Raw genomic sequence first — 23,452 nt, 5'->3', positions numbered from 1 at the left:
ATATTTTAAAGATAAAGAGTTGGAATGTACTTCCGCTTCCAAACGGCTGCACTGCTCTTCCCGATTTCCTTCCTCCCTACTCCCCCCCCTGCTTTTTTTATGGCAACTACTACAACAGGCATAGGCATGTTTTATGAGTTTACACCCAGGTTTTCTCCTCTCTAAAAATGAAGCCAATCTTGGCTATAATTACCCGGGCACAGCACAGAGGCATCCCCCTGGAAGAAGTTCTGGGGTGCTGTGCCCAAAGTTTAGCGGGTGCGTGGACAGCTCTGGAGCTTTAAATCCAACACAAACACACACAGATACACACACACACACGCACACATGATTATAGGCCCTTCTCACGCTTACGTCCTGATTGGTCATGTTCCAATATGGCCGCTCTCCGTAGGCCAGCACTTCCCATGTGACGATGCCGTAACTCCAGACGTCGCTAGCCGACGAGAACTTCCGGAACGTGATGGCTTCGGGGGCCGTCCATCGAACAGGGATCTTCCCCCCCTGGAATACAAAGCGGGTCTGATGAGATGACCTCTCGGGCAGGGGTCGCCAACCCAGTGGGACGAGGACCACGGGTGGTCTGTGAGAAAATCTGGGTGGTCCGCAGAGAAATGTCACCCCCAAAGCAGTTAATCCAGGCTGTGCGGAACACAAGGCTGCGCTGCATCACTTGGCATTGCAAACACAAGGCTTGGGATCACTTGCCCCACAATGGGGGACGCTCCACGCGCCTGGGCCTGGCCACCGGGCTGCTTCTTTCCACTTCTTCCTTCTTCTGCTTTTGGCTGCATGCAAGGAAAGCAGCCAAAGTCTTTCTTCCTCTCCCCCAAACTCCGCCAGAAATGAGTCTTTGGGGACCCTGCAAGGCCTCCTGCTCCAAGAGGCTGCGCTGGCAAAGACTCGTTTCTGGCAGAGTTTGGGGGAGAGAAAGAAAGACTTCTGCGGCTTCTGCTGTTTTCCTTGCATGAAGCCCAAAGTCTCTCTCTTTCCCACCCTCCCTGAGAACAGAGCTGGAGACGGTATTCTGCGATCCCAAATAAAGAACGATAGATCGGTGGGAAAACGGGGTGGGAGATTTTCCTGCAGACGTTTGGGGGGCATTTTAAAATCCCGGCGGGATTTAAAATTATGAGCTTGGTGGTCCCTGAGGTCCAAAAGGTTGGCGACTCCTGCAGGATCTAGGGTTCCCCCAAAGTCTTGCATTCTATCATTCCGGGAGCCCGCTCCTTTTTTTTTTTAGTCCCAGCCCTTGAAGGCAGCGAGTCTGACAACGGAGGACCCTTACCGTGGTTGTGTAAGCCGCATCGGGATTGTCGTCCAGGACGCGCGAGAGGCCGAAGTCCGAGACTTTGCAAACCAGGTTGCCGTTAATGAGGATATTACGAGCTGCCAGGTCCCGGTGGACGTAACCCAGATCGGAGAGATAGCGCATGCCGGCGCCGATGCCCCTGAGCATGACGACCAGCTGGAGCACCGTAAATTGCCCGTCGTGTTTCTGGAGAGAGAGAAAAGAAACACACCGTGTGGGTTTTCTGGGTCATGGGCATCTCGTCCAACTGGCAACCCCTTCCTGCCCTCAGCTTCTCCGAGGAATCTGTACCCTTGCAAGAGTCAGAAAGGGGACTGAGGAAAAAACTACAGATCCCTCGCATCCTGGATATAAAAGTGTTTCAACGCCCTCTGATCGCCGCTGTAGGGCAGTGCATGTCGAAACAACTAGACATAAACATATTTCCTTCCTCCCCGTGTCTTCACTCTGCTGAATACTTAATTCCCCACACTTGGCGACAAGGAATTCTATTCCATTCTGTTCTATATTTTATTCCGCGTTTCTCTTCTCTTCCGATTCTATTCTGCATTTTTCTGCATTCTATTTTGTTCCATTCTTATTCTTATCCCATTCCATTCTGCATTTTTCTGCATTCTGTTGTTCTATTCCAATTCTTATTCCTATACCGCTCCGTTCTCTTCTGCATTTTTCTGCATACTATTCTGTTCTATTCTTATTCCATTTTATTTGGCATTTTTCTGCATTCTATTGTTCTATTCCAATTCTAATTCTAATTCCTATTCCATTCTATTCTACTCTGTATTTTTCTGCATTCTATTCTGCTTTATTCTTATTCCATTCCATTTTATTCTGCATCGTTTCTGCATTCTATTCTATTCTTATTCCATTCCGTTTTATTCTGCGTTTTTCTGCATTCTATTGTTCTATTCCAATTCTAATTCTAATTCCTATTCCATTCCATTCTATTTTGCATTCTTCTGCATTCTATTCTGTTCTATTCTTATTCCATTCCATTTTATTCTGCGTTTTTCTGCATTCCATTGCTCTATTCGTATTCTCATTCCATTCCATTCTACTCTATTCTGCAATTTTCTGCTTTCTATTCTGTTCTGTTCTCATTCTTTTTCTCAATCCATGTCATCCTGCCGTGATGGCACGGTGATCAGAGTGCAGCATGGCAGGCTGACTCCTCCCCCAGCCAGCAGTTCAATCCTGACCTGCTCAAGGTTGACTCAGCCTTCCATCTTTCCACAGTCGGTCAAATGAGGACCCAGATTGTTGGGGGCCAAGAGTCTGGCTCTGTAAACCGCTTAGAGAGGGCTGGGAAGCCCTGTGAAGCGGTGTATAAGTCTTAAGTGTTATTGCTATCTCTCCAATGTGGCACCTCTGCTTTCCTCTTGGCTTTCTGGTACTTCTCTGTTGGCCCTTTCCAACTTGGGTGGCTCTGGTGTGAAGGAATCTTACCCGGAGAAATGAATCCAGTGATCCGTTTTCCATGTACTCGGTCACAATCATCATCAGTTTATCTGCGGGAGAGAAGAGAGATTAAACAAGAGAGCGGGTTATTGCAGGCATGGGATTCAAATGTTGTTAACAACCGGTTCTGTGGGCGTGGCTTAGGTGGTGGGCGTGGCTTAGGTGGTCATGTGACTGGGTGGACATGGCTTGGTGGTCATGTGACTGGCTGGGCGTGGCCAACTCAACATCACTCACATTGAGGCACGCATCTCCTCGCCTGGCCTCTCATGACTGTGGGGATGCTGCAACAGTCGTAAGTGTGAAAAATGGTCCTAAGTCACTTTTTTCAGTGCCATTGTAACTTTGAATGGTCACTCCACACAAGCAAAGTACCAGCAAAGGAGGGGAAAAAAACTCCAGAAAAGTTCCAGAGACAGGAAGTCTAGTCCTGCCAAGAATATAATAAGGGTTAACGGAGAGGCAGTTTCTGTAAGCAACACCAGGATGTTTCCTTCCTGCCTTCCTTAAGGATTAGCCCAGTAATTTCCTCTAACAATCCAGTTCTCTGAACTGGTTCGGTTCGGCCTAGAACAAAATCCCAGGGATCCAACGAAGATATTCGGCGTCGGCCTCAGTTGTCTACATCTGTGAAATGGGCGCAATTGACTGGGATGAATTTTTTTGCCCGTCCAAGGCTATGGCTTGTTCCGGCTGGTCTACCATGCCCAAGAAACCCTGAATCTGCTGCGGCAGGAAATAATAACCTACTTTTGGTGACCACCCCTTCCAGATGGATAACGTTGGGGTGATCGAAGCGGGCCATGATGCTGGCTTCGCTGAGAAAATCCCGCCGTTGCTTCTCCGTGTAACCAGGTTTCAGGGATTTCACCGCCACCGGTACCTCCCTTTTCCCGGGGATCTTCAGGCGGCCATAACATACCTCTCCAGATTCACCTGTCCGGCAAGCAGAAAGGATTCCGTCATTATTGCGGTGTCTATTTCTCTCTCTCTCTCTCTCTCTCTCTCTCTCTCTCTCTCTCTTTTTTTTTTTTTTTAAAAAAATAGTCTTTATTGAAAATGAATTCTTTGACATACATATTGGTCTTGACATTGTTATACTAATGAGAAAACGTTAAAACAATATAAACATTTTTATATACATATTTACAGATCCATACACATTGACATTTTCATCTTAGTGTTGTTTTATATCCTAATCGTTGTGCTGCTATTCAATCGTATCTCAAGATTCTTGTTAACGTTTTATAGACTTCCTTTCATATCCCTCCATACATAAAGTATTCTGAAACCTCTTGCTCTTCCAATTCTTTTTATTTTATTTTATTTTATTTATTTTCAAAATACATGTGCAATTTACACTTGAACAGACCTGTGTCCAGCATTACAATTGTATAAATAAAATACATTTTACTCACAATTCTATTTCATATCAAAGCCGGTGGCACGAGTGGCCGGTTCTCCAAACTGCACGGAATGGTAAACGACCGGTTCTGTCGAACTGGACTGAACTGGTAGAATCGGTTTCTCAACCGCGGGAACCGGAAGTCGGGAGGGACTTCAACTCCCAGAATTCCTGGCCCGAGGGTCTGTGGGGGGGATTCTGGGAGTTGAAGTCCCTCCCGACTTCCAGTGGGTATTGAGAGATGTTGAGTTTTAAGATTCCTGGAGGGGGAAAAAGAGACTCACCCGAGCCGATCACTCGCTCGATTTTAATCCGGGACGCGTCGATTTCACGCATGACTTCGTGGGCGGCCTGGCAGGGGTCTTCGTAGGTGTGCGAATCCAGGTAAAATTTAGACTCTGGGAATTTCACTGTGGGGAAGCAGGCGAGGAGGGGCAGAAGCAGAAGAGAATGAAATCCGGCTTAAAGTCGCAACGTCGTGCCCGTCTCAAAGCCCCCCAGAGGTCAACTAGTCCAGCCCTCTGCCCTACAGGCAGGAAAGCCAATCCTAACCCTCTAGGAGAGGGGGCTGAGCACCTCGATTTAAAGACCTCGACTTAACGGCCGCGTCCTTCAGGGCGGTTTCTCCCCGCCCCCAGCCACAGTCACACGATCAAAATGGAGACCCGGGGCAGGTGACTCACACGTACGACGGGTTTTTCCGCCCTTGTAACGATGAGCCGTTTTCTTGAACTTACCCTGCCCATTCTGGTAATGCATTTTCTCCTCGTCGGGGTCTTGGAAAGCTTTGCTGTAGCCACAGTGCCTGTTGTGGGCAGAAGAGGGACAGAGCTGTGAAGGGCAACACCCCCTCCCTTGCCGCCCAAACCTCCTAACGGTTAAGAAAATGGAAGGAAGGAAGGAAGGAAGGAAGGAAGGAAGGAAGGAAGGAAGGAAGGAAGGAAGGAAGGAAAGAAAGAAAGAAAGAAAGAAAGAAAGAAAGAAAGAAAGAAAGAAAGAAAGAAAGAAAGAAAGAAAGAAAGAAAGAAAGAAAGAAAGAAAGAAAGAAAGAAAGAAAGAAAAGGAAGGAAAGGAAGGAAGGAAGGGAAGGAAGGCTAAACAGGTAGATCAACAGATATTAAAATAATCCAGCCACTGGTTGAGGAAAAATAGAAGTGAGTTAGCTGTTTTTCTAAGGTTGGGAAGGAAGGAAGGAAGAAGGGAGAGAAAGAAGGATAACTAGAAAAAGAATGGGTGGAGAGAAAAGGGAAGGAAGGAAGGAAGGAAGGAAGGAAGGAAGGAAGGAAGGAAGGAAGGAAGGAAGGAAGGAAGGAAGGAAGGAAGGAAGGTGACAGAGGATCAAACGGGGATGGATGGATGAATGGAGGGAAGAAGGAATAGCAGGTGGAAGGAGGGAGGGTGGAATAGTGGAGAGGAAGGAAGGAAGGAAGGAAAGAAGAAGAGAGGGAAGGAGGAAGGGAAGGAAGGAATAGAAGGGGAGGAATAGTGGGAAGGAGGAAGGAAGGAAGGAAGGAAGGAAGGAAGGAAGGAAGGAAGGAAGGAAGGAAGGAAGGAAGGAAGGGATGGAAGGAGGGCATACCTCTTTTTGCAAACGAGGAGCAGAAGGAGGGCGACCAAGCCACTGATGAGTGCCAGGCACACCCAGACCACAGTCATGGTGTCATATTGGGGAACTACTGGAAAAAAGGAAAAGGAAAAGAAGGGATTTGAGCCACAACAGCCCTGGCACCGGTCAGTTTCCCCAGGTTTTGCAACATGGCCAGCCAAGAGATGAAGAAGAAAGAAGAAACAGGAGGAGGGGGAAGAAGTGGAGGAGGAAGAAGAGGAGGAAGAGGACTGTGGGATCCTTGGTGATCTCAGAGCTTGGTGACGTTTCATGACCCAACTAGGTAACATCATCAGTGTCAGCAATGAGTGGGGTTTGCAGAGAGGAGGAGGAGGAGGAGGAAAAGGAAGAGGAGAAGAAAGAAAGAAGAAGAAAAAGACGGAAAAAGAAGGAAGAAGAAGAAGAAGAGAAGGAATAGTGGAAAAGGAGGAAGAAGAAGAAGAGAAGGAATAGTGGAAGAGGAGGAGGAGGAGGAAGAAGAAGGAAGAATAAGAAGATAAGGAATAATGGAAGAGGAGGAGGAGAAGAAGGAAGGAGGAGGAGGAGGAGGAGAAGGAATAGTGGAAGAGGAGGAGGAGGAGAAGGAAGAAGAAGGAAGAATAAGAAGATAAGGAATAATGGAAGAGGAGGAAGAGAAGAAGGAAGAAGGAGGAGGAGAAGGAATAGTGGAAGAGGAGGAGGAGGAAGAAGAAGAAGGAAGAATAAGAAGATAAGGAATAATGGAAGAGGAGGAGGAGAAGGAAGGAGGAGGAGGAGGAGGAGAAGAAAGAAGGAGAAGGAAGGAGAAGGAGAAGAAGAAACCACAGAGCAAGAAGCATGCAAAGAAAGCATCACCTTGGGGGAAGAATTAAAAAGAAATAAAAAGGGGAGATAACTAGGCGTCCCCTTGCAAAACATGCAAATCGAACAAAAAAATGTGCTTTTTTTATTTCATCGCAGGCAGAGAGCGCACAAGCGGGGTGATGACGAAGAAAGCCCCCTCTCCCTCCCTCCCCCAAATCAGGGTCTCTTTTTCCGAGCCGGGAAAGCGCTTCCCTTCCTTCCGAACATGCAGATGGGTCTCCTCTTGGCCTCCCATCCCCACCCCCCACCCCCCAGTTCCTCCCCAGGCTCCTCCTCTCTATTTTATCTCACTTGCTTTGGCTGTTTCGACCTCCAGGGCTTCGCTGAACTTGCCGCAGCCAGCCGATGTCCGGGCTCGGACCTGGAAGATGTAGCGGGTGGCCGGTCTCAGGCCGAAGACGGTGGTGCGGTTGGCCTTGGACTTCAGGGTGGAATAGCTCTGCATCTCCTTGTCCTGCAGGGGGGGGAGAGGGGCGGGTCAGGGGGGGCTGGAGCGAGGAGGAGGAGGAGGAGGCCCTCCCCTTGGAGGGGGGGGTCCCTCAAGGCCAGAAAGAGGAGAGGGCAGGTGGGTTCCCAGGTACAATCCTGCCAAAATACTCATGTCCCTCCTTCCTTCCTTTTTCCCCTCTTCCTCCTCCTCTTCTCTCCCCCCCCCCCTCCCCCCTTCCCTCCCCCTCCCCCTCCCTCCCCCCCCCCCCCCCCCCCCCCCCCTCTTTTTTCCTCGCCCCCCCTTCTGGATCCTCCGAATCCAGAAATGGCCAGGTGGCCTCCCGGAGCCTCACCTTCTCGTAATATTTAATTTCGTATTCCAAAATAATGCCGTTGGGCTGCTCCGGCTGGGACCACAGGAGGGTGACGCTGTTCTGACCCACGTTTTGCTGGTCGATGGCCATCACTTGGGAAGGCGCTGTGGACGGAAAGAAAAAGAAAGAAAGAAAGAAAGAAAGAAAGAAAGAAAGAAAGAAAGAAAGAAAGAAAGAAAGAAAAGAAAGAAAGAAAGAAAGAAAGAAAGAAAGGAAGGAAGGAAGGAAGGAAGGAAGGAAGAAAGGAAGGAAGGAAGGAAGGAAGGAAGGAAGGAAGGAAGGAAGGAAAAAGAGGGAAGGAGGGAAAATAGGAAGGAAGGAAGAAGGCAGGCAGGCAGGCAGGAAGGAGGGAGGGAAGGCAAAATAGGAAGGGAGGGAAGGAAGAAGGCAGAAAGAAAGAGGGAGGGAGGGAGGGAAGGAAAATAGGAGGTGAGGGAAGGAAGGAAGAGAAAGAAAGGAAGAAAGAAAGAAGGGAGAGGGGGAGGGAGGGAAGGAAGAAGGCAGGAAAGAAGACAAGGAAGGAAGGAAGGAAGGAAGGAAGGAAGGGGGAGGGAGGGAAAAATAGGGAGGGAAGGAAGAAGATAGAAGGAAGAGGAAGGAAGGAAGGAAGGAAGGAAGGAAGGAAGGAAGGAAGGAAGGAAGGAAAGAAAGAAAGAAAGAAAGAAAGAAAGAAAGAAAGAAAGAAAGAAAGAAAGAAAGAAAGAAAGAAAGAAAAAACAGCAGGTCATAGGGAAGAAGAGGAAGAAAAGCCCCGCCCATAGCCCCTCCCACCAGGTGGCATGCAAATGAAGGGGCGGAGCCACAGCTTCCCAACAGGTAAGCTTCCTGGGATCCTTGACTGTGACCTGAAGGGCGGTACGATCCTCCCCCCCCCTCGCGTTTGATGCAAATTAATTAATAGGGTTTTGTTGCACTCCACAACAGCACACTTTTTTTAAAAAAAAAAAAAGTCTTTTAAAAAATCTCCTTTTAAAAAAAAAACTTTTTTAAAAAAATGTCACTTTTAAAGTTTCTTTTTAAAAGTGTTTTTTAAAGTCTTTTTAAAGTTTTTTAAAAATGTCATCTTTAAAGTCTTTTTTTAAAAAGTTTTTTAAGTCTTTTTTCTTTTTTTTAAGTCTTCTTTTAAAAAAAGTCTTTTTTTAAAAAAATGTCTCTTTTTAACATCCGTTTCTTGGATGATTTTTCCCCTCCAAGTTGGGAAATCTGAGCGGCTGCCTCGACGGACGGAGAGAGATAGCGAGAGAGACGACGTCTCTGTAGAGGTAGGAAGATGGTGAGCGAGGCAGCCGGCGGAACGAACGTGTTTTCCATTTAATGCAAGAAACCCAAGGTGACCTTGCCGCCTCGGTCTCTTTTTTTCCTCCAGCCTCCTGGTTGGCTTTTCTTTTTCCCTTTTCTTAAAACCAGTCTTACTAATTAAGCCAAATAAACAACTGGGGGGGGGGGAATGATGGGAGAGGCCACACCTCCAGGTACATAAAATGAATTTTGCACTGGAGTGATGGGGGAAATGAAAATAAAAAGGGTTGGGTTTTTTTTAATAAAATAAAAATAAAGGCCGGGCATCAAAAATATATTTTTTAAAAAATGTATTTTTTTTTAAAAAAAAGGTTCTAGTAGTCTCTTTTCCCCCTCACCTCTGATCATCCTTCCTTCCTTCCTCCCGCTTTCATGGTTCCTTCCTTCCATCCATTTCTCCTTCCTCCCTCCTTCCTCCTCCTCCTCCTTTCATCTTTCCTTCCTTCCATATTTCTCCTTCCTTCCTTCCTTCCTTCCTCCCTCCCTCACTTTCATGGTTCCTTCCTTCCATCCATTTCTCCTTCCTTCCCTCCTTCCTCCCTCCCTTTCATCTTTCCTTCCTTCCATATTTCTCCTTCCTTCCTTCCTTCCTTCCTCCCTCCCTCCCTCACTTTCATGGTTCCTTCCTTCCATCCATTTCTCCTTCCTTCCCTCCTTCCTCCCTCCCTTTCATCTTCCTTCCTTCCTTCCATCCATTTCATGGTTCCTTCCTTCCATCCATTTCTCCTCCTTCCTCCTCCCTCCTCCCTTTCATCTTTCCTTCCTTCCATTTTCTTTCCTTCCTTCCTTCCTCCCACCTCCTCACTTTCATGTTCCTCCTTCCATCATTCCTTCCTTCCCTCCTCCTCCCTCCCTTCATCTTCCTTCCTTCCATCCATATTTCTCCTTCCTTCCTTGCTCCCTCCTTTCTTTCATGTTCTTCCTTCCTTCCTTCCTTCCTCCTCCTCCTTCCTTGCTTCCTTTCTTTCTGTCCTTCCTTCCTTCCTTCCTCCCCTTTCCTTCCATCCATCCTTCTTCTTCTCCTTCCTTCCTTCCTTCCTTCCTTCCTTCCTTCCTTCCTTCCTTCCTTCCTTCCTTCCTTCCTTCCTTCCTCCTTTCCTCCTTTCTTTTGTTCTTTCTTTCTTTGCTGCCTGCCTGCCACTAATTTTTATACTTTGGGCATCCACAATTATCGCTCATTCATATTTAGATTTAATTTTTTTATTATTTTATCCATCTCATGCCAAACAACTGTGGTCTGCCTATAGCATGAAATCATTAAAAAGAAATATTTAAACCACCAGATATAAGATAACAAAGCAGATAAGAGAAAGCAAGATCCTTTCAAAAACTTTTTTTTAAAGAAAAGGTCATTTTCTTTTCCAAATTAAAGATAGGTTCTCTTTTCTCTTATCTATGATGATTTAAAATAAAAAAATTTAAACGATTTCACGCTATAGGCCTCTCTGTTTTCAAAACTTTAGGTGGAGGCTAAACATTTAAAAAGTGTTAACAAATGAGAACATTTTCCAACAGAGAATGGAGAAACTGTTCAAGACAGGAGGGGAAATTAATCTGATTAATTAAAGTTGATTTTTAGGACTTGGACAAGGAAACGAAACACTTCGTCTGCTTTTCATTTCTCTCTTTGTCCTCTGGAATCAAAACAAGCCATGGTTGCAAATCTTATAATATGTTTTTTGTTTTTTTTTCCACACTGCGCAACCTTTATACTTTCATTTGCGGAGGGAGTGTGGATATTTTAAAGGAAAAGCCAGAAGAAGAAGAAGAAAAAAAACGACACTCTTAAATTGAAGAACAGTTTGGGGTCAGCAGAGAAATGTAAAAAATGGCTTAATAAGGCTCCCGCTGTGAAAATTGCCCATCCGCCATTAAGAATTATTGAGAAAGAGATTGCACATAAAATAGGAAATAACATTAAAAAAAATAATAATAATAAAAAAGAAACTCGGTCAAGCAGCGTGTGGCGTTGCAGCGGCATCTGGATTTCCTTGATTTCCCGGCCATTAATAATAACAATTAGGGTAAAACGATTCCCACCAGACCAGCTAATACTGTCAATGATTGCCATTAATAGCTACAATTAAGGCTGCGATCTGATAACCGGGGGAACTGATTTGATTTGCAAGATGTGAAAATAATTCCTCGCCAAGCTGGGCCCGTTTTCCCAGCCAGGAGCTCCTTTGGCACCGGCGATATTCATCCTCAACCGTCCTCCCTTGAATGCAGTTGCAGAACATGGCGTCAGAGGAGTGGAAGGGACCCCGGACGTCCAAATCCGAAGGCAGCTGATGACGGCCAGCCTTCTCAGGCCCCATCTCTGCCTCTGACGCAGAGCCCTCGTCCGAGCCTTCCTGGACTGGCTCAGGTTCCTCCCCAAGCTCCGCACTGTTCAGCGGCCGGCCGGCGGGCCACAACAGGAGGAGAGGAGAGGTGTGAGGACCCAGAGGGGCGTGCCGCAAAGGCAACCCAGTCAGATCATCCATAAGAGTCCCTTTATTCGCTCCAACTTTGCCCCCAACGTCCTGGTTACCTTCCGGGGTGGAGATAAAAACTCTCCCAGGAACAGCCTTTGGCGGCAGAGAATCAAGTCCAAAACATGGTCAACGCAAACTGTAACTTAAAGTCCACTCAAGCCAAAATGAGGTCATTAGTTTGGCAGGGCAGGAGCAAGAATTCCAGATGTGAAGGCAGGGCAAAATTCACACGGTTGGGAAGACGCCAGCAACACAGGTAAGCCAAGACAACACAGGATAAAGTCATGTTTGCTCCCAGCAGCTGCCGCACTCAGCATGCGTCTCTTTTAAACTCTCATTCCCAGCTGTGGCTAATGAAGGGAATCAGGGCCCTTTCCTGCCCTGTAAGCCATGCATCCTACGTTGCTCCCTTCTCCGTTCCTCCCTGTGTGCCCTAGGATGAAGAGGGGGTGGGCCTGGGTCTTCCTCTCAACTCCCTCTCCCTTGTTCTACCTCTCCCCTGCTCTGCCCAGCTGGACTTTGCCCTTCCCCAGTTTCCTCCACAGCCAACGGAGACACGCTCCCGCTCCCTGTCGGCTGTTTGTCTTCCTCCTCGGATTCAGACACCGACAGGGGCACGACAAGAGGGGTGAGGTGGGGTGGGCACACTTTCTCCTACCTGCCTGGTTCGTGGTGATGTTGACAGCCACAAATCTCGGGGACTGGAAGCTGAGGTCGGACACGCCGTTGACGGACTCCACCGAGAAGGAATAATTGGTGTGAGCCAGGAGGTTGGAGATGGAGAGAGACCCCTGGGCCAAATTCATCTGCTGGGGAAGGAAACGGATCCCGGGCCTGCAGGATTCACAGTGGCCCCCTCCCCAGGTGCACCGATGGCAGATCACGTTGTAGGTGACGTCTTGGCGTCCTCCTTTGTCCAGCGGTGGGGCCCAGTCAAGGGTCACAGTCGTGCCGTTCACGCTGGACAGCAGGTTGGTGGGAGCAGAAGGAGGACCTGGAGAAGTTCAGAAGGAGCTGGAGAGTCAAGGGGGAAGCCAACTTTGAGGTCCAACTCAAAGGACAGGTTACTGAGGTCATGTCTGGGAAAGGCCTTGAGGGACGGAGGGAAAATTATGCTGGCTAGGAATGGCCAGATAAGGGAGGGCCTGGCCCACAGATGCATAACGGGTAGGGGAAAGAAAGTCAGGGAAGAACCTCTCCAACCATATTGGGCTGCGAAAGGGATGGTGTCCGCATTGCGAAGTGTGTAATTGTAGGTGTGAGTGGCCTCGAGAGGTGAGAGAAGAGGGGCTACCTAGGGACACGGTCAGATAAGGGGCTCCTTAGACTTCAGCTGTATGATGGACGGACAAAGAGGGGAGAACGCGGCGGATTTGAGAATCTGATTCTGGGAATTTGCGGTTAAACCAAACCTACATTTACACACAAACAGAGAGAGAAAGAGAAGGGAAGGAAAGAAGGAAAGGAAGGAAGGAAGGAAGGAAGGAAGGAAGGAAGGAAGGAAGGAAGGAAGGAAGGAAGGAAGGAAGGAAGGAAGGAAGGAAGAAAAGGAAGGAAAGGAAGGAAGGAAGAAAAGGAAGGAAAGGAAGGAAGGAAGGAAAGGAAGGAAGGAAGGAAGGAAGGAAGGAAGGAAGGAAGGAAGAAGGAAGGAAGGAAGGAAAGGAAAGGAAGGAAAGGAAAGGAAGGAAGGAAGGAAGGAAGGAAGGAAGGAAGGAGGGAGGGAGGGAGGGAGGGAGGAAGGAAGGAAGGAAGGAAGGAAGGAAGGGAAGGAGGAAGGAAGGAAGGAAGGAAGGAAGGAAGGAAGGAAGGAAGGAAGGAAGGAAGGAAGGAAGGAAATTTCAAGGAAGTTCCCACACACACACACCGGTTTAAACATTAGTATTTTTTTAATTGAAGGAAGGATGTCTACCAAGAACATAAAAAGGAACCTCAACGAATCGAAAGGAAGAGCAGAAAAGAGAATGGGAGGGAAGGAAAGATAGAAGGAGGAAGGAAAGAGAGAGACAGAGAGGGAGGAAGAAAAAGAAAATGAAAGAAAAGAGAAAGAGGAAAGAAAGAAAGAAAAAGAAAGAGAAAGATAAGAAAGAAAAGAAAGAGACAAAAGCTTGGGATTTTGCTTTTTTTTGCCTTTTTTTTTTTAACAAAATACCGCTGTCTTTATTTGATATCTTGTCCTGATGTTTCATAAATTATTTTGGGGGGTGCTACAGTCCAGGTAGATCCAGAAGAAGAAGAAAAAAAGTCTTCAACTCATGAACGAGAGGGGGAAATTTCTTCATTATCAGGGAAATTGCAACCGGAAGGGAAATGCAATGGACAAAATTGGAAGCCGGCAAATGGCAACCGGAAGAAAAAACGCCAACCGATGCCTGGGAACTTGGCCCATTCAGGACTGAGAAGGGAAACCCAACGGGAGGGGAAGACGAAGCTGAGGAATTGAAACACCTGGAGAGAAGAAATACGTACGCGTGCAGGCGGCGGAAGGCGGGTCCTGGGGCGCACGGTAAAAGGTGTGTTCACAGCGACACACCTGTGCCGCCAGGTTGTCGGAGTAGCTGTTGGCAGGGCACCGGGCGCAGAGCTGGTCCCCGGGAGAAGATTTATAAAACCCCACTTGGCAGGCTGGAGAAGAGAAGAAGCACAAAAGAAGAAGAAAAAAATCAGACACGGCGGTTGATTTATGCCTTTATTCATTTTAATTTTATTATAATTACTTTGATTTTATCTATTATTGGTATTATTGGTATTATTATTGTTGTTGTTGTTGTTATTATTATTAAGCAGGAGGATGTGAGTTCGATCCTAGGGAAAGGCAGATCTTTCTCTGGGCACAATGAGAATATATCTGCCCAACAAAACTCCACCCTGGTGACAGGAAGGGCATCCGGCCCGTAAAACACATCTGCTAGCTCTTCTACTCCAGGTCTTCTGATCCAGCCCCTTGCTCAAGCAGGAGACCCTAGACCATTTCAACCAATCGATCGATCAGGATAGATTGAGCTGGAAGGGACCTTAGAGGTCTTCTAGTCCAGCCCTCGGGGCAGGAGACCGTATCGCATTCGGGCCAAACAGCTCTCCCATCTCTTCTTGGAAAATATAATCTCTGATATAAGTTTATGTAAAACACAATAACAGAGCTGGAAGGGACCTCGGAGGTCTTCTAGTCCAGCCCCCTGCTCCAGCAGGAGATCTATCAATCAATCAATCAATCCCATCATCAATACGAATCAAGTGTCTGAATTTTGACCTGGGGTCGCTGTGTGAAAAACAGTCATAAGTCCCTTTTCCCGTTGTAACTTCAAACTGTCATTAAACGGATTGTTGTGAATCCAGGACCATCTGAAAAAAGGAAAGGAGGCTAAAAAAAAAAAAAACGTTTTCAGCGTCTGGTTTTCTTCCTCCAGTGCTCCATCCATGCCTGGGCAAACGTATTTTCATTTTCCCTCCTAATTGTATTATTCCAAGTTCTAAAAATAAAACAGATCTAAAAAAGAACGACTTGGCATGAATAAATAAACTGATTTGGTGTGGTTTTTTTTCTCTCCTGCAAAGCTTTTCCCTATGAATCTCAAAAGGGTGTTTATTTATAGTCCTTTATTTGCCCTGCCTAACCGAAGGGAAGAAGAAAAATAAAAATTGCTGAGGTGTTTATTTAGCAATTTCGAATTAAACTGTTTTCCTCCCTCGTTTCAACCCGAAACCTAATCTATGCGGTGACGAGAACGCCGTTCGATCTTCAAGCGAGCAAGATGAGAGTCGGTGCAAGATTTGAAAGCACCTTTTGCTCAAATCGATCGAAAAGCTCTCAACAGTTCTCCGTTGGGAATGAGACAGGGGGTCCTCGCATTATGGCCACTCATTTAATGACCGTTCAAAGCAGGAGACCATAGACCATTCCAGACAAATGGCTGTCCCGTCTCTTCTTAAGAGCCTCCACGGATGAAGCACCAACTTCTGGGGGCAAGTTGTTCCATCCATCTCTCCCTACCTCCGTCTGTCGTGTATCTTATCTATCTCAGAATCCCAGAGCTGGAAGGGACCTTGGAGGTCACCTAGCCTAACCCCATGCTCAACAAGGAAACCCTAGGCCTAGACAATTCTAGACAAATGGCTATCCAGCCTCTTCTTAAAAACCTCCAGTGTTGAAGCATTCACAGCTTCTGGAGGCAAGCTGTTCCTGCTATCCATCCATCTGTCCTTACCTCTATCTGTCATCTATCCATCCATCCATCATTTGTCTCATCTATTTATCTACTCTATATAATCTATCTATTTATCGTCGGTGTCTGTCTGTCTATCTATCTCTATATCTATCTACAACTCTCTCTCTACATCTATCTATATCTATCTCTACCTTTCTCTCTCTCTACATATCTATCTATCTATCTATCTATCTATCTATCTATCTATCTATCTATCTATCTATCTATCTCTGTCTCTCTCTCTACATCTATCTATATCTATCTATCTCTATCTATCTCTATATCCCTCTCCCCCTCCCTCCCTCTCTCCCTCTCTCTCTCTCTGTATATCTATCTATCTATCTATCTATCTATCTATCTATCTATCTATCTATCTAATCTATCTATCTATCTATCTATCTATCTATCTATCTATCTATCTATCTGTCTATCTAATCTATATCTATATCTATATCTATATCTATCTATCTATCTATCTATCTATCTATCTATCTATCTATCTATCTATCTAATCTATATCTATATCTATATCTATATATCTATATCTATATCTATCTATCTATCTATCTATCTATCTATCTATCTATCTAATCTATATCTATATCTATATCTATCTATATCTCATCTATCTATCTATCTATCTATCTATCTATCTATCTAATCTATATCTATATCTATATCTATATCTATATCTATATCTATATCTATCTATCTATCTATCTATCTATCTATCTATCTATCTATCTATCTATCTATCTATCCTACCTCAGAATCATAGACCTAGAAGGGACCTTGGAGGTCTTCTAGTCCAACCCCCTGCTCATGGCTCTCCAGTGTCTCCTTAAAAGCCTCCAGTGATAAAGCACCCACCGCTTCCGGAGGCAAGCCGTTCCACTGGTTAATTGGTCTGGGGTGGCAGAATTACAGAACGCCCGAGTCGTAAGGGACCTCAGAGGTCATCTAGCCCAACTCCCCCGCTCAAGTACAAAAACCCTAGACCCTTTCCAGACCAATTCGCCGTCTGTTTTCTTCTAGAAAAACCTCCTTTGGAAAACAAGAGACGGCCCGTAACTGGAACGCCGTCCCAAATTTATCCAACGTCCTCGGACGGCAGGCGGGTATCATTTTTTTTACCCGAGCATCCTTTCCCGCTGTGACTTTGAAGCGCTGCTAGCCTTGCGTTGTTCAATGTTGTCAAGGCAAGAATTCATTCCCCCCGTTTTCCCCCCGCAGCTGAACAAAGCCCCCCCTTCACGCCATGTCTTCCCTAAGTCAACGCTCGCTTCTCCTTTGGAGAAGGAGTCAAAAGCAAATAAACATCCAAGTCCTCAGTGGCTCTCCTGAACACGCGTCGCCTCGGGCGATCGGCGCACGTCGCCTCCCGTCTTCTTATCGTCGATTAGACAGCGGTGGGCCAGATGATCTTGCTGGAACCCCTCCCCCGGGAAGACGGAGGGACGGACGGAGGGGAGGAACGGCTTCCGAAGCTCGGAGAAAGTTTGCGCCACGCAACTTTGCAAAACGCAGCAATGACAACGATGCGCAAAGCATCAGGGTAGCGCCTCTGCCGATTCAGGTTTCGGCTTGGGGAAAAAAGGTCAGGGTGGGGGAGTCCTCGGGTTACGACTGGAATCGAGCACCAAATATTTGTTGCTAAGTGAGATGGTCGCTAAGGGGCTCTTGCCCCGTTGGATGTCCTTTTTGTGCCCCCATCGTTGAAGGGAATCTGGCTCGCCCATTGACTTTACTGGTGGGAGAGTCACTTCAACCGACATAAGTGCACGCCAGTTGCCGAGCCTTTCTTTCTTCCTTCGAGCTGCTTCCACGGATGCCTCATTTCCCTGATCTCCTTAAATCTCCTAAGTCCTTCAAACATTGGGGCTTAATTTGGCAAATATTTCTCTTTCTGCGCACAATCCCAACGGTGTGTATTTGTTTTACTCGGGGACGCAAGAAAATCCAGCTTTTTAACAACGCCAGGTTGGGTCCGAAAGATTTTTTTTTGTTTGTTTGTTTAACCTGGAAATATCGATCACCTGGAAAAGACGGTTTTATCTGGAAAGATTACTAATAAAAGATTCTTTGAGTGTGGGGAAATGACTTTCTGTGAGACATGAGATATTCTATTGCATCTCTATTATTTTTGCATCTCTATTATTTTCATGTCTCTATTATTTTTTATCTCTCCATCTGTCTGTCCGTCCGTCCGTCCGTCCATCCATCTGTCTGACAGACAGACAGACAGACGGACTTAAGATCCCTTTTCACCCTTATGATTGTTACACCCCGTGGTCACGTGATCCAAATTCGGACGCTTGGCCACTGACTCATGTTTACGACGGTTGCAGCGCCTCAGGGTCTTGCGATCCCCCTTTCGCGACCTTCCGATGAACCACGTCAATGGGGAAGCCGGATTCGCTGAACCACTGGAATCATCTTCTTTTAATAACCCCATCATCCCTTGCGGGGTGGAGTCTGGGAAACAGAATAAAGCTAGCAAGAGTGTTTTACTGGCTGGATGCCCTACCCGTTGCCAGTACGGAGTTTTGTTCAGCAGATCATATGCTCATGGTGCCCAGAGAGAAAAATATCCGCCTCTTCCTAGGATCGAACTCACAGCCTTCTGATTGTGAGGCAAGAGCTCCGCCTCTAAGGCCACCGTATCACTCCTGACTTAACCACTGGAATGATTCACTTAAAAACGATGGTGGCAAGAAGGGTCATAAAACGGAGCGAAACTCAACCGTCTTGCTTAGCAAGAGACATCGAGGGCTCCGTTGTGGTCGTTAAGTCGAGGACTGGCTGGGGCAAGGATTTTTCTCTCGCCGCCCTATTGGTACACCCCAAACCATCCTCCCCCACCGGGGTCTTACCTGAACACGCGTCCTTCCGTTCTTCGTACCCAGCGCTGCAGACGCACTTCCCGATGGGCACCAGCCACTCCCCCTCCGCGCTGCAGTACATTTTGGGGGTGTCCCTCTCCTCTGAGTGCACAACGCACTCCCCCCGCACCTCCACCAGGGAGGAGGAATCTGCCCCCGTGACCGCTTCAGAGAAAGCCGCCAGGTTCCGGACCATGGCGGGACACTTCTTGTAATAGACGCGGACGGAGACGACGGCGATGCAGGCGCCGATGTCCTGGAAGGCCAGGTAGAAACCCCGCTTGGTCAGGGGTCCCACCCCCCGGACTTCGGTGTTCAGCTTCAGCCGCCGGACCCCGAGGTCCACGTTGGTGAAACTCTCGTCGGCCGCGATGGTGTCGATCTTGACAAACTGGCTCTCGCGGGTGGTGCCGCCCAGATCCCGGTCGGATTGGAGGTAGTAGAGGTTAAAGGTCTCTTTGCAGGTGCCCGAGACGCCGGGCATGCTGTTGCAATCCCGCAGGGTGAAGCGGATCTCGGCATAAACCCGGTGGGCGCCGTGCCGCTGAATCCAGCTGGTCCTCAGCCAGTTGTTCTGGTTGGCCGTCATGACGTTGCACACCTGGTAGGTGTGAATGGGCTGGAAGAACTCGTCCATCTCGTTGATGGAGTCCCACTGGGGAGAGAAAGAGGGGGGAGGGAAAGGGGGGTCAGGATGGGGATGGGATTTGAACCTAGGGCTCCTTCTGTCAAGGGGGAGAGAGGGGTGGGAGAGAGAGAGAGAGAGAGAAGGAGAGAGAGAGAGAGAGAAGGAGGGAGAAAAGGGAGGGAGGGAGAGAGAAGGAGAGAGGAGAGAGGAGACAGAGAGAAAGAGACAGAAGGAGAGAGGGAGAGAGAGTGGAGAGAGAGAAAGAGAGAGAGGAGAGAAAGTGGAGAGAGAGAGAGAGAGAGAGAGAGAGGAGGAGAGAGAGAGAAAGAGAGAGAGAAGAGAGAGAGAAGAGAGAGAGAGAGAGAGAGAAGAGGGGAGAGAGAGAGAGAGAGAGAAGAGAGAGAGAGAGAGAGAGAGAGGAGAGAAAGAGATAGAGGAGAGAGAGAGAGAAGAGAGAGGAGAGAGGAGAGGAGGGAGAGAGAGAGAGAGAGAGAAAGAGACAGAGAGAGAGAAAGAGAGAGAGAGAGAGAGAGAGAATGAGAGGGAGAAAGAGAAAACCTAGAACAGAGGAGGGATGTCCTGACAGTTGGAAGAATCGACCTGTGGCACAGAAGTTGTGGGTGGCTCCCATTACTGGAGGTTTTTAAGAAGGGATTGGGTAGCCATTTGTCAGGGAATTTCTGCTTGAAAAGGGGGTTGGACTAGATGACCTCCAAGATCCCTCCTGGCCCGGTGATTGTATGATTAGGGGATTAAAAAGTATTAAACAGAGGGGAAACGGGAAGGTGGCAACTGCTTGTTGGAAAGAGGGGCGGAAGTCATAATTATTTCCTTCCTTTCCTTCTTTCCTTCCTTCTTTTTCTTTCTTCTCTTTCTTTTTCTTTTCCTTCTTTTCCCTTCCTTCCTCTCTCCTTTCCTTCCTTCCTTTTTTCTTTCTTTCTCTTCCTTTCTCTTTCCCTTTTTCTTTCCTTCTTTCCCTTTCTTCTTCTCCTTTCTTCTTTCTTTCATCCTTCCTTCCTTCCTTCCTTCCTTCCTTCCTTCCTTCCTTCCTTCCTTCCTTCCTTCCTTCCTTCCTTCCTTTCTCCCTCAGCCCAACCCAACCTCCCAAGATCATCATTATGGTCCAGGTAGGAGGAGAAAAAGCAGGATCTGGCCTTGGCTTAATTTTTAAAAATAATAAAGGTGTGCTATCCTGTCTCCCCTGTCTCCCCTCCTCTTCCCTAGACTAGCCAGCTTGACCTGGGGGCTGGACTAGAAGACCTCCGAGGTCCCTTCCAACCTTATGATCCTAGGTTCTACTATTGGTCTTGTGTTGCGTTTTCTCTCTGGTCTCTGCTTTGCTTTTGGCATGCAAGGAGGCAGCGAGCGTTCAAATTCTTTGCAGCCGGGAGAAAAACCTCTCCTTAAATTGCATTCAATTTTCGCAAACGCGCTGTGCAAGATTGGAAAAAGGGGTCTGTTTTTTTTTCTTCTTCCCCTGCCGGTTGTCGGTTCTGGAGAATGCTCCAATCTACCGCTCCTTTCCCAGATCTAATTTTGCTCTCTGGGATCCTTCCCTCCCCCACCGCTCCCCACCCCCCAAAAATAAAAAATAAAAATAAAATAAAGACTCAATAAAGAAATAAGAAGCCCGCCATTCCCAGCCTTGGCGGGTTTGACTTGGGAGCCTCCACAAGGAAGCAAAATTTCCAAAAACGAAAATAGAAAACTCGACTTGGGACCATAATTGAGCCTCAAATCTCTGTGGATCAAGCGAGACCGTCGTCAATTGAATTTTGCTTCGTTTTTGAGGCCTTTCTTGCCAACGTCGTTAAGCGAATCGCAGCTTTAGTTACGTCGTTGAGCGAATCTGGATTCCCCCGTTCGTCAGAAGGTGGCCAAAGGGGATCGCGAGAGGCCCCGGGATGCGGCCACCGTCATAAATACAAGTCGGTTGCCAAGCGTGTGAATTTGGATCGCGTGGCCCTAGGGAGGCTGCAACAGCCGTAAAGTGTGAAAAACGATCACGTCACTTTTTTGCAGTGCCGTTGTAACTTCAAACCGTCGCTAAGTGATTGCGATGATGATTTACTGTGATTGTGATGATTACGATTGTGACTGGGGATTGCAATTATGATTTATTGGGACTGAGACTGTGAATATGAATGATTATAATGATGATTGTGGCTGTGATTGTGATTATGATTGTGATAGATTGTGAATGTGATTGTAGGTATGATTGTGATTGTGACTGATTGATTGTGAATATGATTATGTGATTGTGATTATGATTTATTATGATTGTGAGTGTGAGTGATTGTGAATGACTGTGGTTATGATTGATTGTGATTATGATTTATTGTGATTGTGACTGTGATTATGAATGTGATTATGAATATGATTGTGGTTATGAATATTAATTGTGACTATGATTGATTGCGATTGTGACTGTGATTATGAATTCGACTGTGATTGTGATTTATTATGATTGTGATTTATTATTATTGTGATTATGATTGTGAATGACTATGAATGTGACTGTGATGTGATTGTGAATATGATTATGCGATTGTGATTATGATTTATTATGATTGTGATTGTGAATGATTATGAATGATTGTTGTTATGATTGATTGTGATTATGAATATGATAATGATGGCAATTGTGATTGTGACTGTGATTATGAATATGATTATGAATATGATTGTGGTTATGAATGCGATTGTGATATGATGTGATTGTGGCTATGACTGATTGTGATTGTGACTGATTATGAATATGATTATGTGATTGTGATTTGTTATGATTGTGAATGATTACGAATGTGATTGTGGTTATGATTGTGATTATGATTTATTGTGATTGTGATTGTGACTGTGATTATGAACATGATTATGAATGTGGTCGTGATGACACGATTGCGAGCGTGGTTGTGACTTACCCCATGGGAAGGATAAATGAGCCAGCCCCAGTCTCCAATAATCCTGGACGTATCCAGCAAATTCACTGCAAAAAAGAAGAGAAAAATCATTTATTTTTTTTAGCAACGAATCTTGGAAGTTTGGGCATCACGTACTGTCTGAATGCGAGTTGGGATAACTGCAGATAATCCTCGATTTATGACAGTTTGCTTAATGACCTTTCAAAGTTATAACAGCCCTGAAAAAAAGCGACTTAGGACCGTTTTTCACACTTAATGACCGTTGCTGCGTCTCCGCGCTCAAATGATCAAAATTCACACCCTTGACTCGTTACTGATGACGATAGCAACCTCAACGGGGAAGCCCGATTCACCGAACAGCCATCATCGCTCGCCGAACAGCTGCGGCGACTCACTTAACGACGGCGGCAAGGGAAGTCGTGAAACGGGGCGAAATGCGCTTAACGCGTGCCTCAGAATGGCGTCGGTCGTAAAGTCCAAGGTTACCGGTATCGAACCCAGATGTCATATCATGAGGTCTTCTGCCTTGCGCAGGGGGTTGGACTAGAAGACCTCTGGGGGGGGTGGTCCCTGGGGCTTTACGTTTCTTCTACCCTCTGCAAATAATACGGGACTCCGTGAAGCCGCGAAAGAGGCTCCGAAATGCATTTGTTTTTCCCCGAACATGTTATCCAAGAGGTTTAAAATGCTCCCAAACCTCTGATCAAAAACACCGTGGAACTGCAGATCACGGAGAGACAGACAGCATACCAATTTCTTAAGACCTTCACTCTCTCCAAAACGTTTATAGGCGAGCTTTTTAATTGCAATTCCCACCCCTCCAATAAATAAATAAATAAATAAGAATAAGGACCCTCCTTTCAAAAAAAGGCCAGTTGGGTTTCTATTTCTATTTCTTTTTATTTTTCTATATCTCAAATATCTCTCTCCCCCGCCCCCTTTTTTTTCCCATGGTGGGGAGGGGAATTAAAAATCCCCCCATTTTCAAAGCCGCAGAGTAACCAGCCGGGCTTGGATTCCTCCTGCTCCTACCCCAGTGGGAGATGACGGAGAGAAATGGGGGGAAGGAAAAATTAAAATTAAAAATCAAAGTCCCCATTTCTTTTACCGATCGGCAGGAAATAGGGATTAATTATAATGGGGAGATTAAGGAGAACGGTGGGAAACCTGGAGGTAGGTGGGGGGGAAAACCAGCTTTGGAAAGTGGTATTTCTCCTTCTCTTTTTCCTCCTCCTCCATCCTCTCTTTCTCTTTTTCTTCTTCCTCCTCCTCCTCTTGTCTACCATATCTTCTCCTTCTCCATTTTCTCCTTCTCCATCTTCCAACCTTTCTTGTCCTCCTCTTCCTCCTCCACCTCTCTTCCTCCTTCTCCTTCTCATCCTCTCCTTTAGTATATCTTCTCCTTCTCCATCCTCTCTTTCCCTTCCTCCTCCTCTTCCTCCTCCACTTCTCTTCCTCCTTCTCCTTCTCATCCTCTCCTTCACTATATCTTCTCCTTCTCCATCCTCTCTTTCCCTTCCTCCTCCTCTTCCTCCTCCACCTCTCTTCCTCCTTCTCCTTCTCATCCTCTCCTTCACTATATCTTCTCCTTCTCCATCCTCTCTTTCCCTTCCTCC

General features: G+C 46.7%; 1 protein-coding gene across 2 annotated transcripts in view; it reads right to left on the bottom strand.

Moving 5' to 3' along the window:
* The window catches only part of EPHA8 (EPH receptor A8), a 53,463-nt gene that overhangs the window by 4,341 nt on the left and 25,670 nt on the right, over nucleotides 1-23,452 (bottom strand). For both annotated transcript variants that reach the window (XM_087944448.1, XM_087944447.1), the window contains exons 2-14: nucleotides 21,837-21,901; nucleotides 18,279-18,942; nucleotides 13,670-13,825; nucleotides 11,862-12,197; nucleotides 7,407-7,531; nucleotides 6,916-7,078; nucleotides 5,755-5,851; nucleotides 4,913-4,980; nucleotides 4,460-4,585; nucleotides 3,521-3,706; nucleotides 2,759-2,820; nucleotides 1,289-1,498; nucleotides 355-504 (exon numbers count right to left, since the gene is read on the bottom strand). In XM_087944448.1, the coding sequence (XP_087800574.1) occupies nucleotides 355-504; nucleotides 1,289-1,498; nucleotides 2,759-2,820; nucleotides 3,521-3,706; nucleotides 4,460-4,585; nucleotides 4,913-4,980; nucleotides 5,755-5,851; nucleotides 6,916-7,078; nucleotides 7,407-7,531; nucleotides 11,862-12,197; nucleotides 13,670-13,825; nucleotides 18,279-18,924 (2,325 nt within the window). In that variant the 5' untranslated portion in view covers nucleotides 18,925-18,942; nucleotides 21,837-21,901. The remainder of the gene's footprint in view (nucleotides 1-354; nucleotides 505-1,288; nucleotides 1,499-2,758; nucleotides 2,821-3,520; nucleotides 3,707-4,459; nucleotides 4,586-4,912; nucleotides 4,981-5,754; nucleotides 5,852-6,915; nucleotides 7,079-7,406; nucleotides 7,532-11,861; nucleotides 12,198-13,669; nucleotides 13,826-18,278; nucleotides 18,943-21,836; nucleotides 21,902-23,452) is intronic.

The sequence above is a fragment of the Notechis scutatus genome, chromosome 16 (assembly GCF_049901735.1).
Source record: "Notechis scutatus isolate UNSWTSFEM ecotype Mainland chromosome 16, rNotScu1.2, whole genome shotgun sequence".
NCBI classification, from domain to species: domain Eukaryota; kingdom Metazoa; phylum Chordata; class Lepidosauria; order Squamata; family Elapidae; genus Notechis; species Notechis scutatus.
The sequence above is the reverse complement of the archived record's forward strand: the minus strand, read 5'-3'. Positions and strand labels throughout refer to the sequence as shown.